Source organism: Oncorhynchus keta, chromosome 1 (genome assembly GCF_023373465.1).
Source record: "Oncorhynchus keta strain PuntledgeMale-10-30-2019 chromosome 1, Oket_V2, whole genome shotgun sequence".
NCBI lineage: Eukaryota > Metazoa > Chordata > Actinopteri > Salmoniformes > Salmonidae > Oncorhynchus > Oncorhynchus keta.
Window position 1 is genome coordinate 17131123 of NC_068421.1, and position 24142 is coordinate 17155264.

The window sequence follows — 24142 nt, forward strand, 5'->3', positions numbered from 1 at the left end:
AGCACAAAGGACCACTGATTTGAACCCCACCCAACACTGTTACCCAACCAACACTGTTACCCAACCAACACTGTTACCCAACCAACACTGTAACCCAACCAACACTGTAACCCAACCAACACTGTAACCCAACCAACACTGTTACCCAACCAACACTGTAACCCAACCAACACTGTAACCCAACCAACACTGTAACCCAACCAACACTGTAACCCAACCAACACTGTAACCCAACCAACACTGTAACCCAACCAACACTGTAACCCACCCAACACTGTAACCCACCCAACACTGTAACCCACCCAACACTGTTACCCAACCAACACTGTAACCCAACCAACACTGTAACCCAACCAACACTGTAACCCAACCAACACTGTAACCCACCCAACACTGTAACCCACCCAACACTGTAACCCAACCAACACTGTAACCCACCCAACACTGTAACCCACCCAACACTGTAACCCACCCAACACTGTAACCCAACCAACACTGTAACCCACCCAACACTGTAACCCGCCCAACACTGTAACCCGCCCAACACTGTAACCCGCCCAACACTGTAACCCGCCCAACACTGTAACCCGCCCAACACTGTAACCCAACCAACACTGCCCAACACTGTAACCCGCCCAACACGTACCCACCCAACACTGTTACCCAACCAACACTGCCCAACACTGTTGTTACCCACCCAACACTGTAACCCACCCAACACTGTAACCCACCCAACACTGTAACCCAACCAACACTGTAACCCAACCAACACTGTAACCCACCCAACACTGTAACCCACCCAACACTGTAACCCAACCAACACTGTAACCCAACCAACACTGTAACACAACCAACACTGTAACCCAACCAACACTGTAATTCCTGTTCGTGTCCCTGTCAAGCGTGCTGAATTACGTTTCACCATATTCATTCCCATCGCGCGCGCGCCATCATTATCAATACAAACCCTGTTCTCTCATTAAACACACACACACACACACACACACACACACACACACACACACACACACACACACACACACACACACACACACACACACACACACACACACACACACACACACACACACACACACACACACACACACAGAGAGAGAGAGAACCATCTGTGTTCTAGGACAGTTGGTTTTGTTTGGTCCTCCACAGCTGACCAGTATGACAACTGTTCACAGCAACTGATGACCACAGAGCAGCTTAGCAACTGTCACCTGTACATACAGGACCCACTCCACAGCTTAGTGACAGGTCCTAGTCCAGCTCCTCAGCGGGGCAAGTCAGTGTCTCACAACAACAACATGTTATGCTGAAAGAACAGAAAAGCTGCCTAGTCAGAGGCAGTACTATGATCATTAAAATACTACTCTGGGCTGCTATTACCGGCCAGCTTTCTACCACAATCTACCGACCAAGAGTCTGACGAAGGCTTTGACGTAACTTAGAGAAGACTGAAAGGCTCAAAAAACTCAAAAGTGAAATGTGGCAAGAAAACAACAGTGTTATGGAATGTCTTCCTTTGTAAGGGAGTGGTGCCACAGCTATGGTCCATGGTCAGGACTTATTGTCCCACAGCTAACTTCCTGCAGTAATTATAGATACCAAGGCTTTTGGCATGGACATTGTATTTTTGGATCTTTCTCTCTCTCCCCCTCTTTCCCAGTCTCTCTCCCAGTCTCTCTCCCAGTCTCTCTCCCAGTCTCTCTCCCAGTCTCTCTCCCAGTCTCAGAGTGTATTCAGGTCACTCCTGCTGCTATAGGGCATTCTAGTGTCAGAGTGAATATGGAGCAGGTAAGAGCCGGCTGATAGAGCTACATCCTCATCTCTAATGCAGCCTGTTTTAAACAAGCGTCAGGCTAGTGCATGTGTCTGTGCATTTTCACCCCAGACACAGAGATACTTGTGGACTCTGAGGGAGAAAACAGAGAAATTTGTGAAAAAGCCATCCCTCAGAAATCACAGTGACTACCGCATTACCATGAGAGGCTGCTTTTCGATCAGTGACTCGATCAAAAGTCAGAATTCTGACTCCACTGTTAGAAAAAAAGGGTTCCAGAAGGATTCATCTGTTGTCCCCATAGGATAACCATTTGTGGTAGAACTATTTTGTGTTCCATGTAGAACCCTCTGTGTAAAGGGTTCTATATAGAACTCAAAATGATTCTACCTGGAACCAAAAATGGTTATCTTATGGGGGACAGCCGAAGAACCCTTTTAGGTTCTAGGTTCACATTGATCAACACAGTGTTGATGATGAGTATGAGTTATGCAGAGTTAAAAGGCAGGGAAGGGTTAAGGCCCCTGGAATGCAGAGACAGTGGGTGAGTGTCACGAGAAAGGGAAAGAGGGAAAGAGAGTCACGAACTTCCGGCACCGACAGAGATGGCCGCCTCGCGTCGCGTTCCTAGGAAACTATGCAGTTTTTTGTTTTTTTTTACGTGTTATTTCTTACATTGGTACCCCAGGTCATCTTAGGTTTCATTACATACAGTCGAGAAGAACTACTGAACATAAGAGCATGCTGACCACGACTCCATTTTGTCCATTTTGTTGATCCCTGCCTACAGACCGAAACAAGAAGCTCCTGCGCTGAGGTCTGTTCAACGCTGGTCCGACCAATCTGATTCCACACTCCAAGACTGCTTCCATCACGTGGACTGGGATATGTTCCGTAATTGCGTCAGACGACAACATTGACGAATACGCTGATTCGGTGTGCGAGTTCATTAGAACGTGCGTTGAAGATGTTGTTCCCATAGCAACGATTAAAACATTCCCAAACCAGAAACCGTGGATTGATGGCAGCATTCGCGTGAAACTGAAAGCGCGAACCACTGCTTTTAATCAGGGCAAGGTGACTGGAAACATGACCGAATACAAACAGTGTAACTATTCCCTCCACAAGGCAATCAAACAAGCTAAGCGTCAGTATAGAGACAAAGTAGAGTCTCAATTCAACGGCTCAGACACAAGAGGTATGTGGCAGGGTCTACAGTCAATCATGGATTACAAAAAGAAAACCAGCACCGTCACGGACCAGGATGTCTTGCTCCCAGACAGACTAAATAACTTTTTTGCCCGCTTTGAGGAAAATACAGTGCCACTGACACTGCCCGCAACTAAAACATGCGGACTCTCCTTCACTGCAGCCGACGTGAGGAAAACATTTAAACATGTCAACCCTCGCAGGGCTGCAGGCCCAGACGGCATCCCCAGCCGCGCCCTCAGAGCATGCGCAGACCAGCTGGCTGGTGTGTTTACGGACATATTCAATTAATCCCTATCCCAGTCTGTTGTTCCCACATGCTTCAAGAGGGCAACCATTGTTCCTGTTCCCAAAAAAGCTAAGGTAACTGAGCTAAACGACTACGTAGCACTCACTTCCGTCATCATGAAGTGCTTTGAGAGACTAGTCAAGGACCATATCACCTCCACCCTACCTGACACCCTAGACCCACTCCAATTTGCTTACCGCCCAAATAGGTCCACAGACGATGCAATCTCAACCACACTGCCCTAACCCATCTGGACAAGAGGAATACCTATGTGAGAATGCTGTTCATCGACTACAGCTCGGCATTTAACACCATAGTGCCCTCCAAGCTCGTCATCAAGCTCGAGACCCTGGGTCTCGACCCCACCCTGTGCAACTGGGTACTGGACTTCCTGACGGGCCGCCCCCAGGTGGTGAGGGTAGGCAAAAACATGTCCACCCCGCTGATCCTCAACACTGGGGCCCCACAAGGGTGCGTTCTGAGCCCTCTCCTGTACTCCCTGTTCACCCACGACAGCGTGGCCACGCACGCCTCCAACTCAATCATCCATTTTGCGGACGACACAACAGTGGTAGGCTTGATTACCAACAACGACGAGAGGGTAGTAAAGTTTTAAGTTCCTTGGCATACACATCACAGACAAACTGAATTGGTCCACCCACACAGACAGCATCGTGAAGAAGGCGCAGCAGCGCCTCTTCAACCTCAGGAGGCTGAAGAAATTTGGCTTGTCACCAAAAGCACTCACAAACTTCTACAGATGCACAATCGAGAGCATCCTCTCGGGCTGTATCACCGCCTGGTACGGCAACTGCTCCACCCACAACCGTAAGGCTCTCCAATGGGTAGTGAGGTCTGCACAACGCATCACCGGGGGCAAACTACCTGCCCACCAGGACACCTACACCACCCGATGTCACAGGAAGGCCATAAAGATCATCAAGGACAACAACCACACGAGCCACTGCCTGTTCACCCCGCTATCATCCAGAAGGCGAGGTCAGTACAAGTGCATCAAAGCTGGGACCGAGAGACTGAAAAACAGCTTCTATCTCAAGGCCATCAGGCTGTTAAACAGCCACCACTAACATTGAGTGGCTGCTGCCAACACACTGACTCAACTCCAGCCACTTTAATAATGTGAATTGATGGGAAATGATGTAAAATATATCACTAGCCACTTTAAACAATGCTACCTAATACAATGTTTACATACCCTACATTATTCATCTCATATGTATACGTATATACTGTACTCTATATCATCTACTGCATCCTTATGTAATACATGTATCACTAGCCACTTTAACTATGCCACTTTGTTTACATACTCACCTCATATGTATATACTGTACTCAATACCATCTACTGTATCTTGCCTATGCCGCTCTGTGCCATCACTCATTCATATATCTTTATGTACATATTCTTTATCCCCTTACACTTGTGTCTATAAGGTACTAGTTTTGGAATTGTTAGCTAGATTACTTGTTGGTTATTACTGCATTGTCGGAACTAGAAGCACAAGCATTTCGCTACACTCGCACTAACATCTGCTAACCATGTGTATGTGACAAATACATTTTGATTTGATTTGATTTGAGTGAGTGGGGTAGGTGCAGCATCAGGGAAGAGAGAGAGTGTGAGGAGGGCAGGTACAGCATCAGGGAAGAGAGAGAGAGTGTGAGGAGGGCAGGTACAGCATCAGGGAAGAGAGAGAGGTTGAGGAGGGCAGGTACAGCATCAGGGAAGAGAGAGAGTGTGAGGAGGGCATGTACAGCATCAGGGAAGAGAGAGAGTGTGAGGAGGGCAGGTACAGCATCAGGGAAGAGAGAGAGTGTGAGGAGGGCATGTACAGCATCAGGGAAGAGAGAGAGTGTGAGGAGGGTAGGTGCAGCATCAGGGAAGAGAGAGAGGTTGAGGAGGGCAGGTACAGCATCAGGGAAGAGAGAGAGTGTGAGGAGGGCATGTACAGCATCAGGGAAGAGAGAGAGTGTGAGGAGGGCAGGTACAGCATCAGGGAAGAGAGAGAGAGTGTGAGGAGGGCATGTACAGCATCAGGGAAGAGAGAGAGGTTGAGGAGGGCATGTACAGCATCAGGGAAGAAGAGAGAGTGTGAGGAGGGCATGTACAGCATCAGGGAAGAGAGAGAGTGTGAGGAGGGCATGTACAGCATCAGGGAAGAGAGAGTGTGAGGTGTGAGGAGGGCATGTACAGCATCAGGGAAGAGAGAGAGGTTGTAGGGAAGAGAGAGGTTGAGGAGGGCAGGTACAGCATCAGGGAAGAGAGAGAGTGTGAGGAGGGCATGTACAGCATCAGGAAGAGAAGAGAGGAGGGCATGTACAGCAGGGAGGAGAGAGGTTGAGGAGGGCAGGTACAGCATCAGGGAAGAGAGAGAGTGTGAGGAGGGCATGTACAGCATCAGGAAGAGAGAGAGTGTGAGGAGGGCAGGTACAGCATCAGGGAAGAGAGAGAGTGTGAGGAGGGCATGTACAGCATCAAGGAAGAGAGAGAGGTTGAGGAGGGCATGTACAGCATCAGGGAAGAGAGAGGAGGGGCATGTACAGCAGGAGGAGAGAGTGTGAGGAGGGCATGTCAGGGAAGAGAGAGAGTGTGAGGAGGGCAGCATCAGGGAAGAGAGAGAGTGAGAGGGCATGTAGCATCAGGAAGGGAGAGTGTGAGGAGGGCAGGTACAGCATCAGGGAAGAGAGTGTGAGGAGGGCATGTACAGCATCAAGGAAGAGAGAGTTGAGGAGGGCAAGCATCAGGGAAGAGAGAGAGAGTGTGAGGAGGGCATGTACAGCATCAAGGAAGAGAGAGAGGTTGAGGAGGGCATGTACAGCATCAGGGAAGAGAGAGAGAGTGTGAGGAGGGCATGTACAGCATCAGGGAAGAGAGAGAGTGTGAGGAGGGCATGTACAGCATCAGGGAAGAGAGAGAGTGTGAGGAGGGCAGGTACAGCATCAGGGAAGAGAGAGAGAGTGTGAGGAGGGCATGTACAGCATCAAGGAAGAGAGAGAGGTTGAGGAGGGCATGTACAGCATCAGGGAAGAGAGAGAGGGTGAGGAGGGCATGTACAGCATCAGGGAAGAGAGAGAGTGTACAGCATCAGGGAAGGAGAGGTGTGAGGAGGGCAGGTACAGCATCAGGGAAGAGGAGGGCATGTACAGCATCAGGGAAGAGAGAGTGAGGAGGGCATGTACAGCATCAGGGAAGAGAGAGAGTGAGGAGGGCATGTACAGCATCAGGAAGAGAGAGAGTGTGAGGAGGGCAGGTACAGCATCAGGGAAGAGAGAGAGTGTGAGGAGGGCATGTACAGCATCAAGGAAGAAGAGGAGTTGAGGAGGGCAGGTACAGCATCAGGGAAGAGAGAGAGTGTGAGGAGGGCATGTACAGCATACAGCATCAGGGAAGAGAGAGAGGTTGAGGAGGGCATGTACAGCATCAGGGAAGAGAGAGAGGGTGAGGAGGGCATGTACAGCATCAGGGAAGAGAGAGAGTGTGAGGAGGGCAGGTACAGCATCAGGGAAGAGAGAGAGTGTGAGGAGGGCATGTACAGCATCAGGGAAGAGAGAGAGAGTGTTGAGGAGGGCATGTACAGCATCAGGGAAGAGAGAGAGGTGAGGAGGGCATGTACAGCATCAGGGAAGAGAGAGAGGGTGAGGAGGGCATGTACAGCATCAGGGAAGAGAGAGAGTGTGAGGAGGGCAGGTACAGCATCAGGGAAGAGAGAGAGTGTGAGGAGGGCATGTACAGCATCAGGGAAGAGAGAGAGTGTGAGGAGGGTAGACCAAAAGATGATGGGGTGAGGCAGAGTATAAAGGGGTGAGAGAAGAGGCATAATTTAGGATGGAATGGCCCGGCCCTGCCATCAATCTAGCCTACCCCCGCTTAGAACATTCCAAAGTGCCCCCTCCCTGGCCCTCATCCCAACTAGGCTCTGCCACCAGGACAGCATTCAAGCAAACTTTAGGACACGGATAGACTGGCCATTGTCTAATCAGTGTGCCCCCGTTGAGCATGTGTCTCACCCATATCTAGGTTACCCACCAGTGGCTAGGTCAGAAGGTCAAGTACCCTGCATGTCAAGCTAAGGACAGCAGGGGGAGATGAAAGACAGATTGGGTAGATAAAGGAAGCAGTGTCCACTCAGAAAATAATGAGTCAGGCAAAGACAGCACACCTGACCTCTCCGCTTCAGCCAATGAAAAGCCTACAGAGAGACGATAGGATATCCTAAGGAAATGGAGGTTTGCAGCACTTCAACTCATTGTGGTCTAATTAATCATCAAGGTCTGAGCTTTGCACTGAAACCAAACTCTAAAGCATGACAGTCTATACTTATGACAATTACGACATAGGTGGGTAATGCAGCCACACCATGGGTGGGTAATGCAGCCACACGTGTCTATCATGGGTGGGTAATGCAGCCACACGTGTCTATCATGGGTGGGTAATGCAGCCACACGTGTCTACCATGGGTGGGTAATGCAGCCACACGTGTCTATCATGGGTGGGTAATGCAGCCACACGTGTCTATCATGGGTGGGTTATGCAGCCACACGTGTATATCATGGGTGGGTAATGCAGCCACACGTGTCTACCATGGGTGGGTAATGCAGCCACACGTGTCTATCATGGGTGGGTAATGCTGCAACACATGTCTATCCTGGGTGGGTAATGCTGCAACACGTGTCTATCATGGGTGGGTAATGCTGCAACACGTGTGTATCATGGGTGGGTGATGCTGCAACACGTGTCTATCATGGGTGGGTAATGCTGCAACACATGTCTATCCTGGGTGGGTAATGCTGCAACACGTGTGTATCATGGGTGGGTAATGCTGCAACACATGTCTATCCTGGGTGGGTAATGCTGCAACACGTGTCTATCATGGGTGGGTAATGCTGCAACACGTGTCTATCATGGGTGGGTAATGCTGCAACACATGTCTATCCTGGGTGGGTAATGCTGCAACACGTGGCTATCATGGGTGGGTAATGCTGCAACACGTGTGTATCATGGGTGGGTAATGCTGCAACACGTGTGTATCATGGGTGGGTAATGCTGCAACACATGTCTATCCTGGGTGGGTAATGCTGCAACACGTGTCTATCATGGGTGGGTAATGCTGCAACACATGTCTATCCTGGGTGGGTAATGCTGCAACACGTGTCTATCATGGGTGGGTAATGCTGCAACACATGTCTATCCTGGGTGGGTAATGCTGCAACACGTGTTTATCATGGGTGGGTAATGCTGCAACACATGTCAATCACGGACATATGTCTAGGAAGTGCCCCAGTGTTGGCTATAGGAGAGATGGATAAAACCTGCCCCAGGCAGAACAGCTTGAGAGTTAGAGAGAAGAGAGAGGAAGTAGAGAGGGAGGCAAAAGCGATGGAGATAGAGGACACATTCAACCAACACCCAACAGAATAGAGAATCTGGGGCAGTGTGTGTGGGTGAGAGAGAGAGGCATGATTACAAAATGTTTCTTCATGAGTGCATCTAAGTGCATGTTTGTGCATCTAAGTGCATGCGAGGCATTTTCAAGTAAATTCCCTCAATCAACCCAACGTCCTCCTAAAGAAATAGGTTGATATCAAGCCCCCTTCCTCTGTGAACCATATCCCCCTCTACTTACTGAGTCTTCCATTCCAACTGTGCTGAGAGCTAAATTAGGCCAAACTCAAATGCAAAACTCAAGTTGAAATAAATAGTCCTGAAAAAACTGCAGTGATACTGCATCAATCCACCAATCAATATCCATCTCTACACTGTTTTCACACGCAGCTGTAGCTACAAAGCCACAGATGAACTGGAACAAAAGTATTAAATGTCCTCAAGTTCAATGCCTCCCCTATAGCTCTGAAGTAGCCTCCCCTATAGCTCTGAAGTAGCCTCCCCTATAGCTCTGAAGTAGCCTCCCCTATAGCTCTGAAGTAGCCTCCCCTATAGCTCTGAAGTAGCCTCCCCTATAGCTCTGAAGTAGCCTCCCCTATAGCTCTGAAGTAGCCTCCCCTATAGCTCTGAAGTAGCCTCCCCTATAGCTCTGAAGTAGCCTCCCCTATAGCTCTGAAGTAGCCTCCCCTATAGCTCTGAAGTAGCCTCCCCTATAGCTCTGAAGTAGCCTCCCCTATAGCTCTGAAGTAGCCTCCCCTATAGCTCTGAAGTAGCCTCCCCTATAGCTCTGAAGTAGCCTCCCCTATAGCTCTGAAGTAGCCTCCCCTATAGCTCTGAAGTAGTCTCCCCTATAGCTCTGAAGTAGCCTCCCCTATAGCTCTGAAGTAGCCTCCCCTATAGCTCTGAAGTAGCCTCCCTATAGCTCTGAAGTAGTCCCCTCCCTGAAGTAGCCTCCCTATAGCTCTGAAGTAGCCTCCCCTATAGCTCTGAAGTAGCCTCCCCTATAGCTCTGAAGTAGCCTCCCCTATAGCTCTGAAGTAGCCTCCCCTATAGCTCTGAAGTAGCCTCCCCTATAGCTCTGAAGTAGCCTCCCCTATAGCTCTGAAGTAGCCTCCCCTATAGCTCTGAAGTAGCCTCCCTATAGCTCTGAAGTAGCCTCCCCTATAGCTCTGAAGTAGCCTCCCCTATAGCTCTGAAGTAGCCTCCCCTATAGCTCTGAAGTAGCCTCCCCTATAGCTCTGAAATAGTTTCCCCTATGGCTCTGAAGTAGCCTCCCTATAGCTCTGAAGTAGCCTCCCCTATAGCTCTGAAGTAGCCTCCCTCTATAGCTCTGAAATAGCCTCCCTATAGCTCTGAAGTAGCCTCCCCTATAGCTCTGAAATAGTTTCCCCTATAGCTCTGAAGTAGCCTCCCCTATAGCTCTGAAGTAGCCTCCCCTATAGCTCTGAAGTAGTCTCCCCTATAGCTCTGAAGTAGCCTCCCCTATAGCTCTGAAGTAGCCTCCCCTATAGCTCTGAAGTAGCCTCCCCTATAGCTCTGAAGTAGCCTCTCCTATAGCTCTGAAGTAGCCTCCCCTATAGCTCTGAAGTAGCCTCTCCTATAGCTCTGAAGTAGCCTCCCCTATAGCTCTGAAGTAGCCTCCCCTATAGCTCTGAAGTAGCCTCCCCTATAGCTCTGAAGTAGCCTCCCCTATAGCTCTGAAGTAGCCTCCCCTATAGCTCTGAAGTAGCCTCCCCTATAGCTCTGAAGTAGCCTCCCCTATAGCTCTGAAGTAGCCTCCCCTATAGCTCTGAAGTAGCCTCCCCTATAGCTCTGAAGTAGCCTCCCCTATAGCTCTGAAGTAGCCTCCCCTATAGCTCTGAAATAGTTTCCCCTATAGCTCTGAAGTAGCCTCCCCTATAGCTCTGAAGTAGCCTCCCCTATAGCTCTGAAGTAGCCTCCCCTATAGCTCTGAAGTAGCCTCCCCTATAGCTCTGAAGTAGCCTCCCCTATAGCTCTGAAGTAGCCTCCCCTATAGCTCTGAAATAGTTTCCCCTATAGCTCTGAAGTAGCCTCCCTATAGCTCTGAAATAGTTTCCCCTATAGCTCTGAAATAGCCTCCCCTATAGCTCTGAAGTAGCCTCCCCTATAGCTCTGAAGTAGCCTCCCCTATAGCTCTGAAGTAGCCTCCCCTATAGCTCTGAAGTAGCCTCCCCTATAGCTCTGAAGTAGCCTCCCCTATAGCTCTGAAGTAGTCTATCCTATAGCTCTGAAGTAGCCTCCCCTATAGCTCTGAAGTAGTCTCCCCTATAGCTCTGAAGTAGCCTCCCCTATAGCTCTGAAGTAGCCTCCCCTATAGCTCTGAAGTAGCCTCCCCTATAGCTCTGAAGTAGCCTCCCCTATAGCTCTGAAATAGTTTCCCCTATAGCTCTGAAGTAGCCTCCCCTATAGCTCTGAAGTAGCCTCCCTATAGCTCTGAAGTAGCCTCCCTATAGCTCTGAAGTAGCCTCCCCTATTGCTCTGAAGTAGCCTCCCCTATAGCTCTGAAGTAGCCTCCCCTATAGCTCTGAAGTAGTCTATCCTATAGCTCTGAAGTAGTCTATCCTATAGCTCTGAAGTAGCCTCCCCTATAGCTCTGAAGTAGTCTATCCTATAGCTCTGAAGTAGCCTCCCCTATAGCTCTGAAGTAGTCTATCCTATAGCTCTGAAGTAGTCTATCCTATAGCTCTGAAGTAGTCTCCCCTATAGCTCTGAAGTAGCCTCCCCTATAGCTCTGAAGTAGCCTCCCCTATAGCTCTGAAGTAGCCTCCCCTATAGCTCTGAAGTAGCCTCCCCTATAGCTCTGAAGTAGCCTCCCCTATAGCTCTGAAGTAGTCTATCCTATAGCTCTGAAGTAGCCTCCCCTATAGCTCTGAAGTAGTCTATCCTATAGCTCTGAAGTAGCCTCCCCTATAGCTCTGAAGTAGTCTATCCTATAGCTCTGAAGTAGTCTATCCTATAGCTCTGAAGTAGTCTATCCTATAGCTCTGAAGTAGTCTCCCCTATAGCTCTGAAGTAGCCTCCCTATAGCTCTGAAATAGCCTCCCCTATAGCTCTGAAGTAGCCTCCCCTATAGCTCTGAAGTAGCCTCCCTATAGCTCTGAAGTAGCCTCCCTATAGCTCTGAAGTAGCCTCCCTATAGCTCTGAAGTAGCCTCCCCTATAGCTCTGAAGTAGCCTCCCCTATAGCTCTGAAATAGTCTCCCTATAGCTCTGAAGTAGCCTCCCTATAGCTCTGAAGTAGCCTCCCCTATAGCTCTGAAGTAGCCTCCCCTATAGCTCTGAAGTAGCCTCCCCTATAGCTCTGAAGTAGCCTCCCCTATAGCTCTGAAGTAGCCTCCCCTATAGCTCTGAAGTAGCCTCCCCTATAGCTCTGAAGTAGCCTCCCCTACAGCTCTGAAGTAGCCTCCCCTACAGCTCTGAAGTAGCCTCCCCTATAGCTCTGAAGTAGCCTACCCTATAGCTCTGAAGTAGCCTCCCCTATAGCTCTGAAGTAGCCTCCCCTATAGCTCTGAAGTAGCCTCCCCTATAGCTCTGAAGTAGCCTCCCTATAGCTCTGAAATAGCCTCCCCTATAGCTCTGAAGTAGCCTCCCTATAGCTCTGAAGTAGCCTCCCCTATAGCTCTGAAATAGCCTCCCCTATAGCTCTGAAGTAGCCTCCCCTATAGCTCTGAAGTAGCCTCCCCTATAGCTCTGAAATAGTTTCCCCTATAGCTCTGAAGTAGTTTCCCCTATAGCTCTGAAATAGTTTCCCCTATAGCTCTGAAATAGTTTCCCCTATAGCTCTGAAATAGTTTCCCCTATAGCTCTGAAATAGTTTCCCCTATAGCTCTGAAGTAGCCTCCCCTATAGCTCTGAAATAGTTTCCCCTATAGCTCTGAAGTAGTTTCCCCTATAGCTCTGAAATAGTTTCCCCTATAGCTCTGAAATAGTTTCCCCTATAGCTCTGAAATAGTTTCCCCTATAGCTCTGAAATAGTTTCCCTATAGCTCTGAAATAGTTTCCCTATAGCTCTGAAATAGTTTCCCCTATAGCTCTGAAATAGTTTCCCTATAGCTCTGAAATAGTTTCCCCTATAGCTCTGAAATAGTTTCCCCTATAGCTCTGAAATAGTTTCCCCTATAGCTCTGAAATAGTTTCCCCTATAGCTCTGAAGTAGCCTCCCCTATAGCTCTGAAATAGTTTCCCCTATAGCTCTGAAATAGTTTCCCCTATAGCTCTGAAATAGTTTCCCCTATAGCTCTGAAATAGTTTCCCCTATAGCTCTGAAGTAGCCTCCCCTATAGCTCTGAAATAGTTTCCCCTATAGCTCTGAAATAGTTTCCCCTATAGCTCTGAAATAGTTTCCCCTATAGCTCTGAAATAGTTTCCCCTATAGCTCTGAAATAGTTTCCCCTATAGCTCTGAAATAGTTTCCCCTATAGCTCTGAAATAGTTTCCCCTATAGCTCTGAAGTAGCCTCCCCTATAGCTCTGAAATAGTTTCCCCTATAGCTCTGAAGTAGCCTCCCCTATAGCTCTGAAATAGTTTCCCCTATAGCTCTGAAATAGTTTCCCCTATAGCTCTGAGCAAATACAGTACATGGACACTACTAGTCTCACAAGCAAAGGCTGTCCAGTCTCAATCTCTCCTCTCTCTCCCTCACCAGAGAAGCACTGTATACAGTAAAATCTACTCTCGTCAGCACCCCCCTCCCTCACACACACACACACAAAGATACCATTATCGCACAGGAGAGGGGGTGTCACTGGGGACCCAGTGTTTGAGAAGAGTGGCCCTTGTCCCTCCAGTGAAAAAGGACTGTTGCACAATGACTGTACAGTTCCATTGGCCCAGGAGAAAACATTATTTTGGCCTGGTACAGAGGATGTCAGTAAAGCCCAGTATAGCCCCATATCCCCCCACTGGGTCCACAAATATCCTAAAGGGTTGGTGCTGCAGAGACTGGAGTGACAAAGCAGGCTCTAGACACACACGCACGAACTCACGCACGCACACGCACACACACACACGCAGCAGGTTATTACAGTACATAGTCTATGAGCGGATTAAATGAGTGGTAAAGAAAAAAGGGGGGATTCGCCCTATACAATAATAACACTAGTTTAACAACCTAGAGATGAATTATTGTCATGTAAGCAACATAGGGTTATATATTATTCATATCTATTCATGGCAGAAATGGAAAGTGTTGAAGGCTAGATGAAGAACATTCAGTCTGAAGTTCCACAACAATTTCACTCCACAAGCAGTAGACAGAGGTCACTCAGCAATCTCAGTTCACCTTGTCAATTCTGTTTTCAGTAAGTTGTCTCTGACATCAATCCCTCAAGCTCACTCAATACCTGGATGTGACTAGCCTGCAACATGCATAGTGGAGTCCAGGGAACAAAGTAACACTTTTCGGGCTTTTTCTTATTATGAAAAGGCTATTCATGTTAGATTCATAATATTTTATACAAACAACATAGATAGATTAACTACATTTCTAAGACATACAAGTTTTACAATTCAGCCGAAAGTAAAACATTACAATTGACACCGTATCCAGGATGAAACATAACAGGCTGAAAAGTTAAATGTAACACCGTCTTCAATGGTAGAAAAGTATGGGCAATTAAAAAAGGATGATTTGAAACTGATATTTCGAAGAAAATACACAAAAATGTCAAATAGATATTTCCATTTGATCTTTTAGGCATGTCACATTGACCAAAAAGGAGTAGCCAAAATGAATATATTTATAAAGATCTTTTTAGCATTCAAAAGTCTGAATTAGACTTTTTTTTAATTCTAATGTATTATCTTAATTGTACTGCTAAACTTGATATAAAGAAGTGACATTTTATATAATTATGTGAATGTGTATAAATATTATGTACGATTTTAAGTACTGTGTTACATAAAAACACCCTCCACAAAATACAATAACAATTATTGGCATCAACTATACCAATCAAAAGACCCCATCTTACTGATACAAGTATACATGTATAAATACATGGAGAATGGTTCCACAGGTCTATTACCAACAAAAGAGAGGCAGCAAGTATATTTAAAAATACAATACATCATTGATTGATTTGAACTAAACGCATTAGGCATATATACACACTAAGCACTAACATCTTTCTAAATAGTCTCTAATTTGAGTTATTAAACTGTTTCAGTACAACTACCTCGGCCAACAGCTCCGACCCCCCCCCCCCGCAGCTCCTCGCCCAAGCCTCTCCAGGTTCTCCTTTACCCAAATCCAGATAGCAGATGTTCTGAAAGAGCTACAAAACCTGGACCCGTATAAATCAGCTAGGCTTTTCAATCTGGACCCTCTATTTCTGAAACTATCCGCCGCCATTGTCGCAACCCCTATTACCAGCCTGTTCAACCTCTCTTTCATATCGTCTGAGATCCCCAAGGATTGGAAAGCTGCCGCAGTCATCCCCCTCTTCAAAGGGGGAGACACCCTGGACCCAAACTGTTATAGACCTATATCCATCCTGCCCTGCCTATCTAAGGTCTTCGAAAGCCAAGTCAACAAACAGGTCACTGACCATCTCGAATCCCACCGTACCTTCTCCGCTATGCAATCTGGTTTCCGAGCCGGTCACGGGTGCACCTCAGCCACACTCAAGGTACTAAACGATATCATAACCGCCATCGATAAAAGACAGCACTGTGCAGCCGTCCTCATCGACCTTGCCAAGGCATTCGACTCTGTCAATCAACATATTCTTATCGGCAGACTCAGTAGCCTCCGTTTTTCGGATGACTGCCTTGCCTGGTTCACCAATTACTTTGCAGACAGAGTTCAGTGTGTCAAATCGGAGGGCATGCTGTCCGGTCCTCTGGCAGTCTCTATGGGGGTGCCACAGGGTTCAATTCTCGGGCCGACTCTTTTCTCTGTATATATCAATGATGTTGCTCTTGCTGCGGGCGATTCCCTGATCCACCTCTACGCAGACGACACCATTCTATATACTTTCGGCCCGTCATTGGACACTGTGCTATCTAACCTCCAAACGAGCTTCAATGCCATACAACACTCCTTCCGTGGCCTCCAACTGCTCTTAAACGCTAGTAAAACCAAATGCATGCTTTTCAACCGATCGCTGCCTGCACCTGCATGCCCGACTAGCATCACCACACTGGATGGTTCCGACCTTGAATATGTGGACACCTATAAGTACGTAGGTGTCTGGCTAGACTGCAAACTCTCCTTCCAGACTCATATCAAACATCTCCAATTGAAAATCAAGAGTCGGCTTTCTATTCCGCAACAAAGCCTCCTTCACTCACGCTGCCAAGCTTACCCTAGTAAAACTGACTATCCTACCGATCCTCGACTTCGGCGATGTCATCTACAAAATTGCTTCCAACACTCTACTCAGCAAACTGGATGCAGTTTATCACAGTGCCATCCGTTTTGTCACTAAAGCACCTTATACTACCCACCACTGCGACTTGTATGCTCTAGTCGGCTGGCCCTCGCTACATATTCGTCGCCAGACCCACTGGCTGCAGGTCATCTACAAGGCCATGCTAGGTAAAGCTCCGCCTTATCTCAGTTTACTGGTCACTATGGCAACACCCATCCTTAGCACGCGCTCCAGCAGGTGTATCTCTCTGATCATCCCTAAAGCCAACACCTCATTTGGCCGCCTTTCGTTCCAGTACTCTGCTGCCTGTGACTGGAACGAATTGCAAAAATCGCTGAAGTTGGAGACTTTTATCTCCCTCACCAACTTCAAACATCAGCTATCTGAGCAGCTAACCGATCGCTGCAGCTGTACATAATCTATTGGTAAATAGCCCACCCATTTTCACCTACCTCATCCCCACAGTTTTTATTTATTTACTTTTCTGCTCTTTTGCACACCAATATCTCTACCTGTACATGATCATCTGATCATTTATCACTCCAGTGTTAATCTGCAAAATTGTAATTATTTGCCTACCTCCTCATGCCTTTTGCACACATTGTATATAGACTCCCCTTTTTTTCTACTGTGTTATTGACTTGTTAAATTGTTTACTCCATGTGTAACTCTGTGTTGTCTGTTCACACTGCTATGCTTTATCTTGGCCAGGTCGCAGTTGTAAATGAGAACTTGTTCTCAACTAGCATACCTGGTTAAATAAAGGTGTTCTCAACTAACCTACCTGGTTAAATAAAGGTGTTCTCAACTAGCCTACCTGGTTAAATAAAGGTGTTCTCAACTAGCCTACCTGGTTAAATAAATGTGTTCTCAACTAGCCTACCTGGTTAAATAAAGCCTACCTGGTTAAATAAAGGTGTTCTCAACTAGCCTACCTGGTTAAATAAAGGTGTTCTCAACTAACCTACCTGGTTAAATAAAGATGTTCTCAACTAGCCTACCTGGTTAAATAAAGGTGTTCTCAACTAGCCTACCTGGTTAAATAAAGGTGTTCTCAACTAACCTACCTGGTTAAATAAAGGTGTTCTCAACTAGCCTACCTAGTTAAATAAAGGTGAAATAAATAAATAAAACTGATCCGCTGTTACTTTGTTCCCTGGTCTCCCCTGCAGACAAAACTAAGGACACCTCTTTATCAAGTCAAGTCACAACATAGGCTATAACCATTGCCACAAGAATGACATTCAAATAAAAATAAATGATTAGCCTACCGTTTGAAAATGTTCTCCATTTCTTTGATCTGTTTGCGGGAGAATTCTTTGAATTCCGTGTAGGGGTTGAATACCTTGGCTTGCTTGGGCGCCGCGTTCCCATCGTTGATGTCTAGTCTCCGGTTGAGTTTCGCCGTGAGTTCCGATGTGGCATCACTGACAATGACCACCACCGCTTTTTCCTGCGGCTCAGGGACAGAGTCGCTCGGTTTCACCGGGGTCTCCTCTGGTGCACACCGGATGAATTGGGGAGCCTGCTCTGCGGCCATCCTGGGCTGCAGTTTCCTCGCTAATTCGTCCGATGCCATGGTGCGTAGGATACTTTCGGACTTGATGCGATGGGAGCGTGTGCCGAGCACTCAGGGTGGTCAGCTGTGTCTGTCAGCTCGTGACTCAGAGCTCCTCTCACCCTGGACAGTTTCGAGGAGGCGGAGCACAATGGAACATCAGCATAAAAACATAAATTGAGCTATATTACAGCATCTGAAACCAACCACAGGCGAGCCCAAACAAATAAGAGCAGAAAAGGTGCAACACGAGCAGTCAAGGTGTTGATGGATAATTGTTTTGATTTTAGCTAGTATTTGAGAGACATTCTTGGTATGTTTACTTGATCATCCTTTTTATCGAACCTAATTATTATACCGGTGACGCAGGTACTAAAATGTAGCCTACATCAAAAAAGGAACTCCGGAGGAAAAACTTATCTGCGTTGGCCGGGAATCGAACCCGGGTCAACTGCTTGGAAGGCAGCTATGCTCACCACTATACCACCAACGCTCGACTATTACGAAATGAATCTTTACTAACTTCACAGAAGCATTGGAGTTGATCTGAACATTATTTGTTTACATGTTTACATGTTCTGCGCACAAATAGCACGACTCCCATTACTGAAATAGCGGAGTATAGTGTCAGTCAAACAAGTGTGGGCTGGATTGACAAACAAAACAGTAACGTTGGCCACATTAATAGCGAGGACCGGGTAAAATAGTAATGGCCTAGCGAACTAGCTAAATCTCAGCCTGCCAAGAAATATGTATGATCTAGCTAAATAAATAAATGTTGCCATCTGCTTCCATGTTCTGTGCAAAACAAACCAACATGCATGACAGGAAAAAGGCGCCCCTTGCCTCCCACCTATACAGTGCAGCAAAAAAAGTATTTAGTCAGCCACCAATTGTGCAAGTTCTCCTGCTTAAAAATATGAGAGAGGCCTGTAATTTTCATCATAGGTGGACTTCAACTATGACAGACAAAATTAAAAAACAAAATCCAGAAAATCACATTGTAGGATTTTTAATGAATGTATTTGCAAATTATGGTGGAAAATAAGTATTTGGTCAATAACAAAAGTTTATCTCAATACTTTGTTATATACCCTTTGTTGGCAATGACAGAGGTCAAACGTTTTCTGTAAGTCTTCACAAGGTTTTCACACACTGTTGCTGGTATTTTGGCCCATTCCTCCATGCAGATCTCCTCTACAGCAGTGATGTTTGGGGGCTGTTGCTGGGCAACATGGACTTTCAACTCCCTCCAAAGATGTTCTATGGGGTTGAGATCTGGAGACTGGCTAGGCCACTCCAGGACCTTGAAATGCTTCTTACGAAGCCACTCCTTCGTTGCCCGGGCGGTGTGTTTGGGATCATTGTCATGCTGAAAGACCCAGCCACGTTTCATCTTCAATGCCCTTGCTGATGGTAGGCTTTGTTACTTTGGTCCCAGCTCTCTGCAGGTCATTCACTAGGTCCCCCCGTGTGGTTCTGGGATTTTTGCTCACCGTTCTTGTGATCATTTTGACCCCACGTGGTGGGATCTTGCGTGGAGCCCCAGATCGAGGGAGATTATCAGTGGTCTTGTATGTCTTCCATTTCCTAATAATTGCTCCCACAGTTGATTTCTTCAAACCAAGCTGCTTACCTATTATGTATTGTCTTCCCAGCCTGGTGCAATTTTGTTTCTGGTGTCCTTTGACAGCTCTTTGGTCTTGGCCATAGTGGAGTTTGGAGTGTGACTGTTTAAGGTCGTGGACAGGTGTCTTTTATGCTGATAACAAGTTCAAACAGGTGCCATTAATACAGGTAACGAGTGGAGGACAGAGGAGCCTCTTAAAGAAGAAGCTACAGGTCTGTGAGAGCCAGAAATCTTGCTTGTTTGTAGGTGACCAAATACTTATTTTCCACCATAATTTGCAAATAAATTAATTACAAATCCTACAATGTGATTTTCTGGATTTTTTTCTTCTTATCTAAGTCAAGTCACGAGTCATTGGGGTTAAAGTCAAAGTCAAGTTGCAAGTCATCATATTTGTGACTCGAGTCTGACTCGAGTCCAAGTCATGTGACTCAAGTCCACACCTCTGCCAATCACTGTACCTGTACACAGCCAATCTGTAAATAGCACACCCAGCTACCTCATCCCCATATTGTTACTTATCTCTTTGTTATTTTGCACCCCAGTATCTCTACCTGCACATCATCATCTGCACATCTATCACTCCAGTATTTAATGCTAAATTGTAATTATTTCACCTCTATGGCCTATTTATTGCCTTACCTCCCTAATCTTCTACCATTGCACAGACTGTACGTAGATGTTTCTATTGTGTTATTGACTGTACATTTGTTTATCTGTAACTCTTTATCTTGGTCAGGTCGCAGTTGTAAATGAGAACTTGTTTTCAACTGGCCTACCTGCAGTGGTGGTTTTAGACCATTTCAACTGGGGGGCAAGCTGAGGCCAGTTGTACTGTTAGAGGGGCCATTTACATTAGACATTATTGTTGTTATCGTTTTCTTCACTGCATTGCAGGCATTAGCAGGCAAAAGACCATGTTCATAATCATCATCGTTGCCACTGTCTAATAACGGATGTAAAAAAAGAACGATAGCAAAAATGTGTTATGTAAAACAAAATTCATACTCCACATTTAGGGGGGCCACAATGGGGTTGTTGTCACAGGGGCACTGCCAGCATGATAATGCACGGCCCCATGTTCCAAGGATCTGTACACAATTCCTGGAAGCTGAAAATGGCCCAGTTCTTCCATGGTCTGCATACTCACCAGACATATCACCCATTAGGCATTGTTGGGATGCTCTGGATCGACGTGTACAACAGCGTGTTACAGCTCCCAGCAATATCCAGCAACTTCACACAGCCATTGAAGAGGAGTGGGACAACATTCCACAGGCCGCAATCAACAGCCTGATCAGCTCTATGCGAAAGAGATGTGTCACGTTGCATGATGCAAATGGTGGTCACACCAGATACTGACTGCTTTTCTGATCCACACCCCTACCTTTTTCTTAAGGTGTCTGTGACCAACAGATACATATCTGTTTTCCCAGTCATGTGAAATCCATAGATTAGTACATAATGAATTTATTTAACCTTTATTTAACTAGGCAAGTCAGGTATAAATACACAGGGGATGATGGGGAAGATGGGCGACAACTGGATAGGGGTGGAAACAATCACAAAGACAGGTGAAACAGATCATGGGGGTGACAATATGTGTTATTTAATAGTTTTGATGTCTTCACTATTATTTTACAACGTAGAAAATAGCAATAATAAAGAAAAACCCTTGAATGAGTAGGTGTTCTAAAACTTCTGATTTTCCCCTTGCGCCTGTCTTTTCTGTAGTTCCTGGTTTTGACCATTCTGCCTGCCCTGACCCTGCCTGCCTGCTGTCCTGTACCTTGATTACTGACCTCTGCCAACCCTTGACCTGTGGTTTTGCCTGCCCTCTGTTCTAGTAATTACCTTTTGTTACTTCGACACTGACTGCACCTGGGTCTTCCCTAAAACGTGATAGGCTCAGTGCTCTGTCACTCATGGGGACAGTATGTCACCGCCAAATCAAAGGGTAGAGCTCAAAAATTCAAGCCCCTTCAGTGCTGCCATAGAGTTTCATTGGAAGTGCCCATCCAAGAAGGCTCAAGGTCATTGGCCATAAAATGTCAAATCACGTAGCTTTGATAGGACTAATCATGTCAACATCATACTTTCATAATCTTAGTTAGAAGTCATGAATCAAGTCAACAATCTACTGGCAAATCCTTTTTTAATACGGGTCATATGAAGAGAAATAATGAAGAAAAATTATAGCTAAAACAAATAGGTGCTCATCGGCCATTGGACATTAACATTACACAAACATTACACATAAACATTACACAACAATTTGGAAATCGCAAATTAATTTATGGGAGGCACACATGGGACTATGGGAGGCACACAGTACTACATAGAGCCATGACTACATGGAACTCTATTCCACATCAATATTCGTATCGTCCTAGATCCCTAAAGATTGGAAAGCTGCCGCGGTCATCCCCCTCTTCAAAGGGGGTGACACTCTAGACCCAACCTGCTATAGATCTATATCTATCCTGCCCTGCCTCTCTAAAGTCTTCGAAGGACAAGTTAATAAACAGATCACTGACCATTTTGAATCCCAACGTACCTTCTCCGCTGTGCAATCCAGTATCCGAGCCGGTCACGGGTGCACCTCAGCTACGCTCAAGCCATACTCTCAGCCATACTCTTATAAACAATATTATAACCGGAATCGATAAAAGACAGTACTATGCAGCCGTCTTCATTGACTTGGCCAAGGCTTTCGACTCTGTCAATCACCGTATTCTTATCGGCAGACTCAAAAGCCTTGGTTTCTCTAATGACTGCCCTGCCTGGTTCACCAACTACTTCTCAGACAGAGTTCAGTGTGTCACATCGGAGGGCCTGATGTCCGGACCTCTGGCAGTCTCTATGGGGGTACCACAGTGTTTAATTCTCGGGCTGACTCTTTTCTGTGTATATATCAATGATGTCGCTCTTGCTGCGGGTGATTCCCTGATTACTGTAGATAAAATTTAATTCCTCCAAAATCTCAAAATACCAAGTAGTTGATTTTTGAGTGTTTCATTTAATTTTCAAAGCATCCTGAATACACCTGACCTGTGGGTTTTTTAAATCTTTTTTTTCTGTCTGGTCATAGGCTAAAGACAATGCAGGTATTTTGTAACACGCAAAGGGGTGTTTTGCAACAATTTTGTGACATTGTTGTAGTGCCAGTTAGTTCTTGCCATATCACATCAGCTCCCTAGAGCGTTACAATCAATGTAGCGAAATAGAGACATTGAACAACTGTTTTTACAGACGATGTACAACTGCATATTATAGACCTCGTGGCGCAACGGTAGCGCGTCTGACTCCAGATCAGAAGGTTGCGTGTTCAAATCACGTCGGGGTCATTATTTTTCTTAGTATGTGTTGTCTTTGTATAAACTCCGTGTTGCTTGATTGTAAAACTATCATTATTCCTAGGTTGCAGTTTGAAAGCTAAATGAGAAGAGAGCCCTATCCGCCATCCACCTTGTAACTATCGTTGTTCCTAGGTTGCAGTTTGAAAGCTAAATGAGAAGAGAGCCCTATCCGCCATCCACCTTGTAAAAGAAAAACACATTTACACAACAGCGCTCGACTGTGTTGCATCGTTTTGGTCTCTGCTATTGGCAGATATTATAGTTGAAGATCTGCATACTTTTCATGGAAAAAGATTAGCCTATAGTACATTAATAAAATTAGGGCTCGTCCGGGATTTGAACCCGGGACCTCTCGCACCCTAAGCGAGAATCATACCCCTAGACCAACGAGCCATGAAGAAAATTGAAATATTTCGCTTTATAACTGAAAGATTTAATGCAGTGCTCATCAAGACGAATATTAACACATCACGTAACAATTTCAACGATATTACTGAGTTATAGTTCATATAAGGAAATCAGTCAATTTAATTAAATTCATTAGGCCCTAATCTATGGATTTCACATGATTGGGCAGGGGCGCAGCCATGGGTGGGCCAGGGAGGGCATAGGTCAACCCACTTGGGCCAGGCTGACCCACTGGGCAGCATGTAGAGCATGTAGAGGTCTGTCATTTTCATCATAGGTACACTTCAACTGTGAGAGATGGAATCTAAAACAAATATTCAGAAAATCACATTGTATGATTTTGAAGTAATTAATTAGCATTTTATTGCATGACATAAGTATTTGATCACCAACCAGTAAGATTTCCGGCTCTCACAGACCTGTTAGTTTTTCTTTAAGAAGCCCTCCTGTTCTCCACTCATTACCTGTATTAACTGCACCTGTTTGGACTCGTTACCTGTATAAAATACACCTGTCCACACACTCAATCAGACTCCAACCTCTCCACAATGGCCAAGACCAGAGAGCTGTGTAAGGACATCAGGGGTAAAATTGTAGACCTGCACAAGGCTGGGATGGGCTACAGGACAGGCAAGCAGCTTGGTGAGAAGGCAAGTCAGTTAACAGGAAATGGAAGAGGCAAGTCAGTTAACAGCAAATTCTTATTTACAGTGACAGCTTACCCCAGACAACACTGGGCCAATTGCGCACCACCCTATAGGACTCCCAATCGGATGTGATTCAGCCTGGATTTGAACCAGGAACTGTAACTGCTAACACTTTTGTTGTTTTATATTGTAATGACCTGACTAGATCATAAATGAACAATTGTCCAGACAGAGGCTTGAGTTTGCGAATTGACGGTTTATTAAACCAACTTTACACAGGCTACTGTTTGGGCCGTAGCACACGCCAAATAGATGACAGATAACCCACAAGCCAAACGTGACCTTCTCTTGTGAAGCCCAGACGTAAGAGAGAGAGAACAAAGGCTGAACCTGGTCTTAACTTCCAATGCTCCACCCCCTGCCCAACCCCCTCCACGCCACTCCGCCAACC

General features: G+C 46.3%; 1 protein-coding gene and 3 non-coding genes across 4 annotated transcripts in view; 1 reads left to right on the forward strand and 3 right to left on the reverse strand.

Moving 5' to 3' along the window:
• The window catches only part of LOC118394854 (EF-hand domain-containing protein D2), a 29011-nt gene extending 11029 nt beyond the window's left edge, over positions 1-17982 (reverse strand). The window contains exon 1 of the mRNA XM_035788452.2: positions 17361-17982. Coding sequence (XP_035644345.1) covers positions 17361-17668 — 308 coding nt within the window. The 5' untranslated portion in view covers positions 17669-17982. The remainder of the gene's footprint in view (positions 1-17360) is intronic.
• An 86-nt stretch (positions 17983-18068) lies between these two features.
• Positions 18069-18140, reverse strand: trnag-ucc (transfer RNA glycine (anticodon UCC)). The gene has a single exon. It is a non-coding gene; the product is annotated as a tRNA-Gly (tRNA).
• A 4412-nt stretch (positions 18141-22552) lies between these two features.
• On the forward strand, positions 22553-22624 carry trnaw-cca (transfer RNA tryptophan (anticodon CCA)). The gene has a single exon. It is a non-coding gene; the product is annotated as a tRNA-Trp (tRNA).
• Positions 22625-22957: 333 nt separating this feature from the next.
• On the reverse strand, positions 22958-23029 carry trnap-agg (transfer RNA proline (anticodon AGG)). Its single transcript has one exon. It is a non-coding gene; the product is annotated as a tRNA-Pro (tRNA).
• Between the last annotated feature and the right edge of the window lie 1113 nt (positions 23030-24142).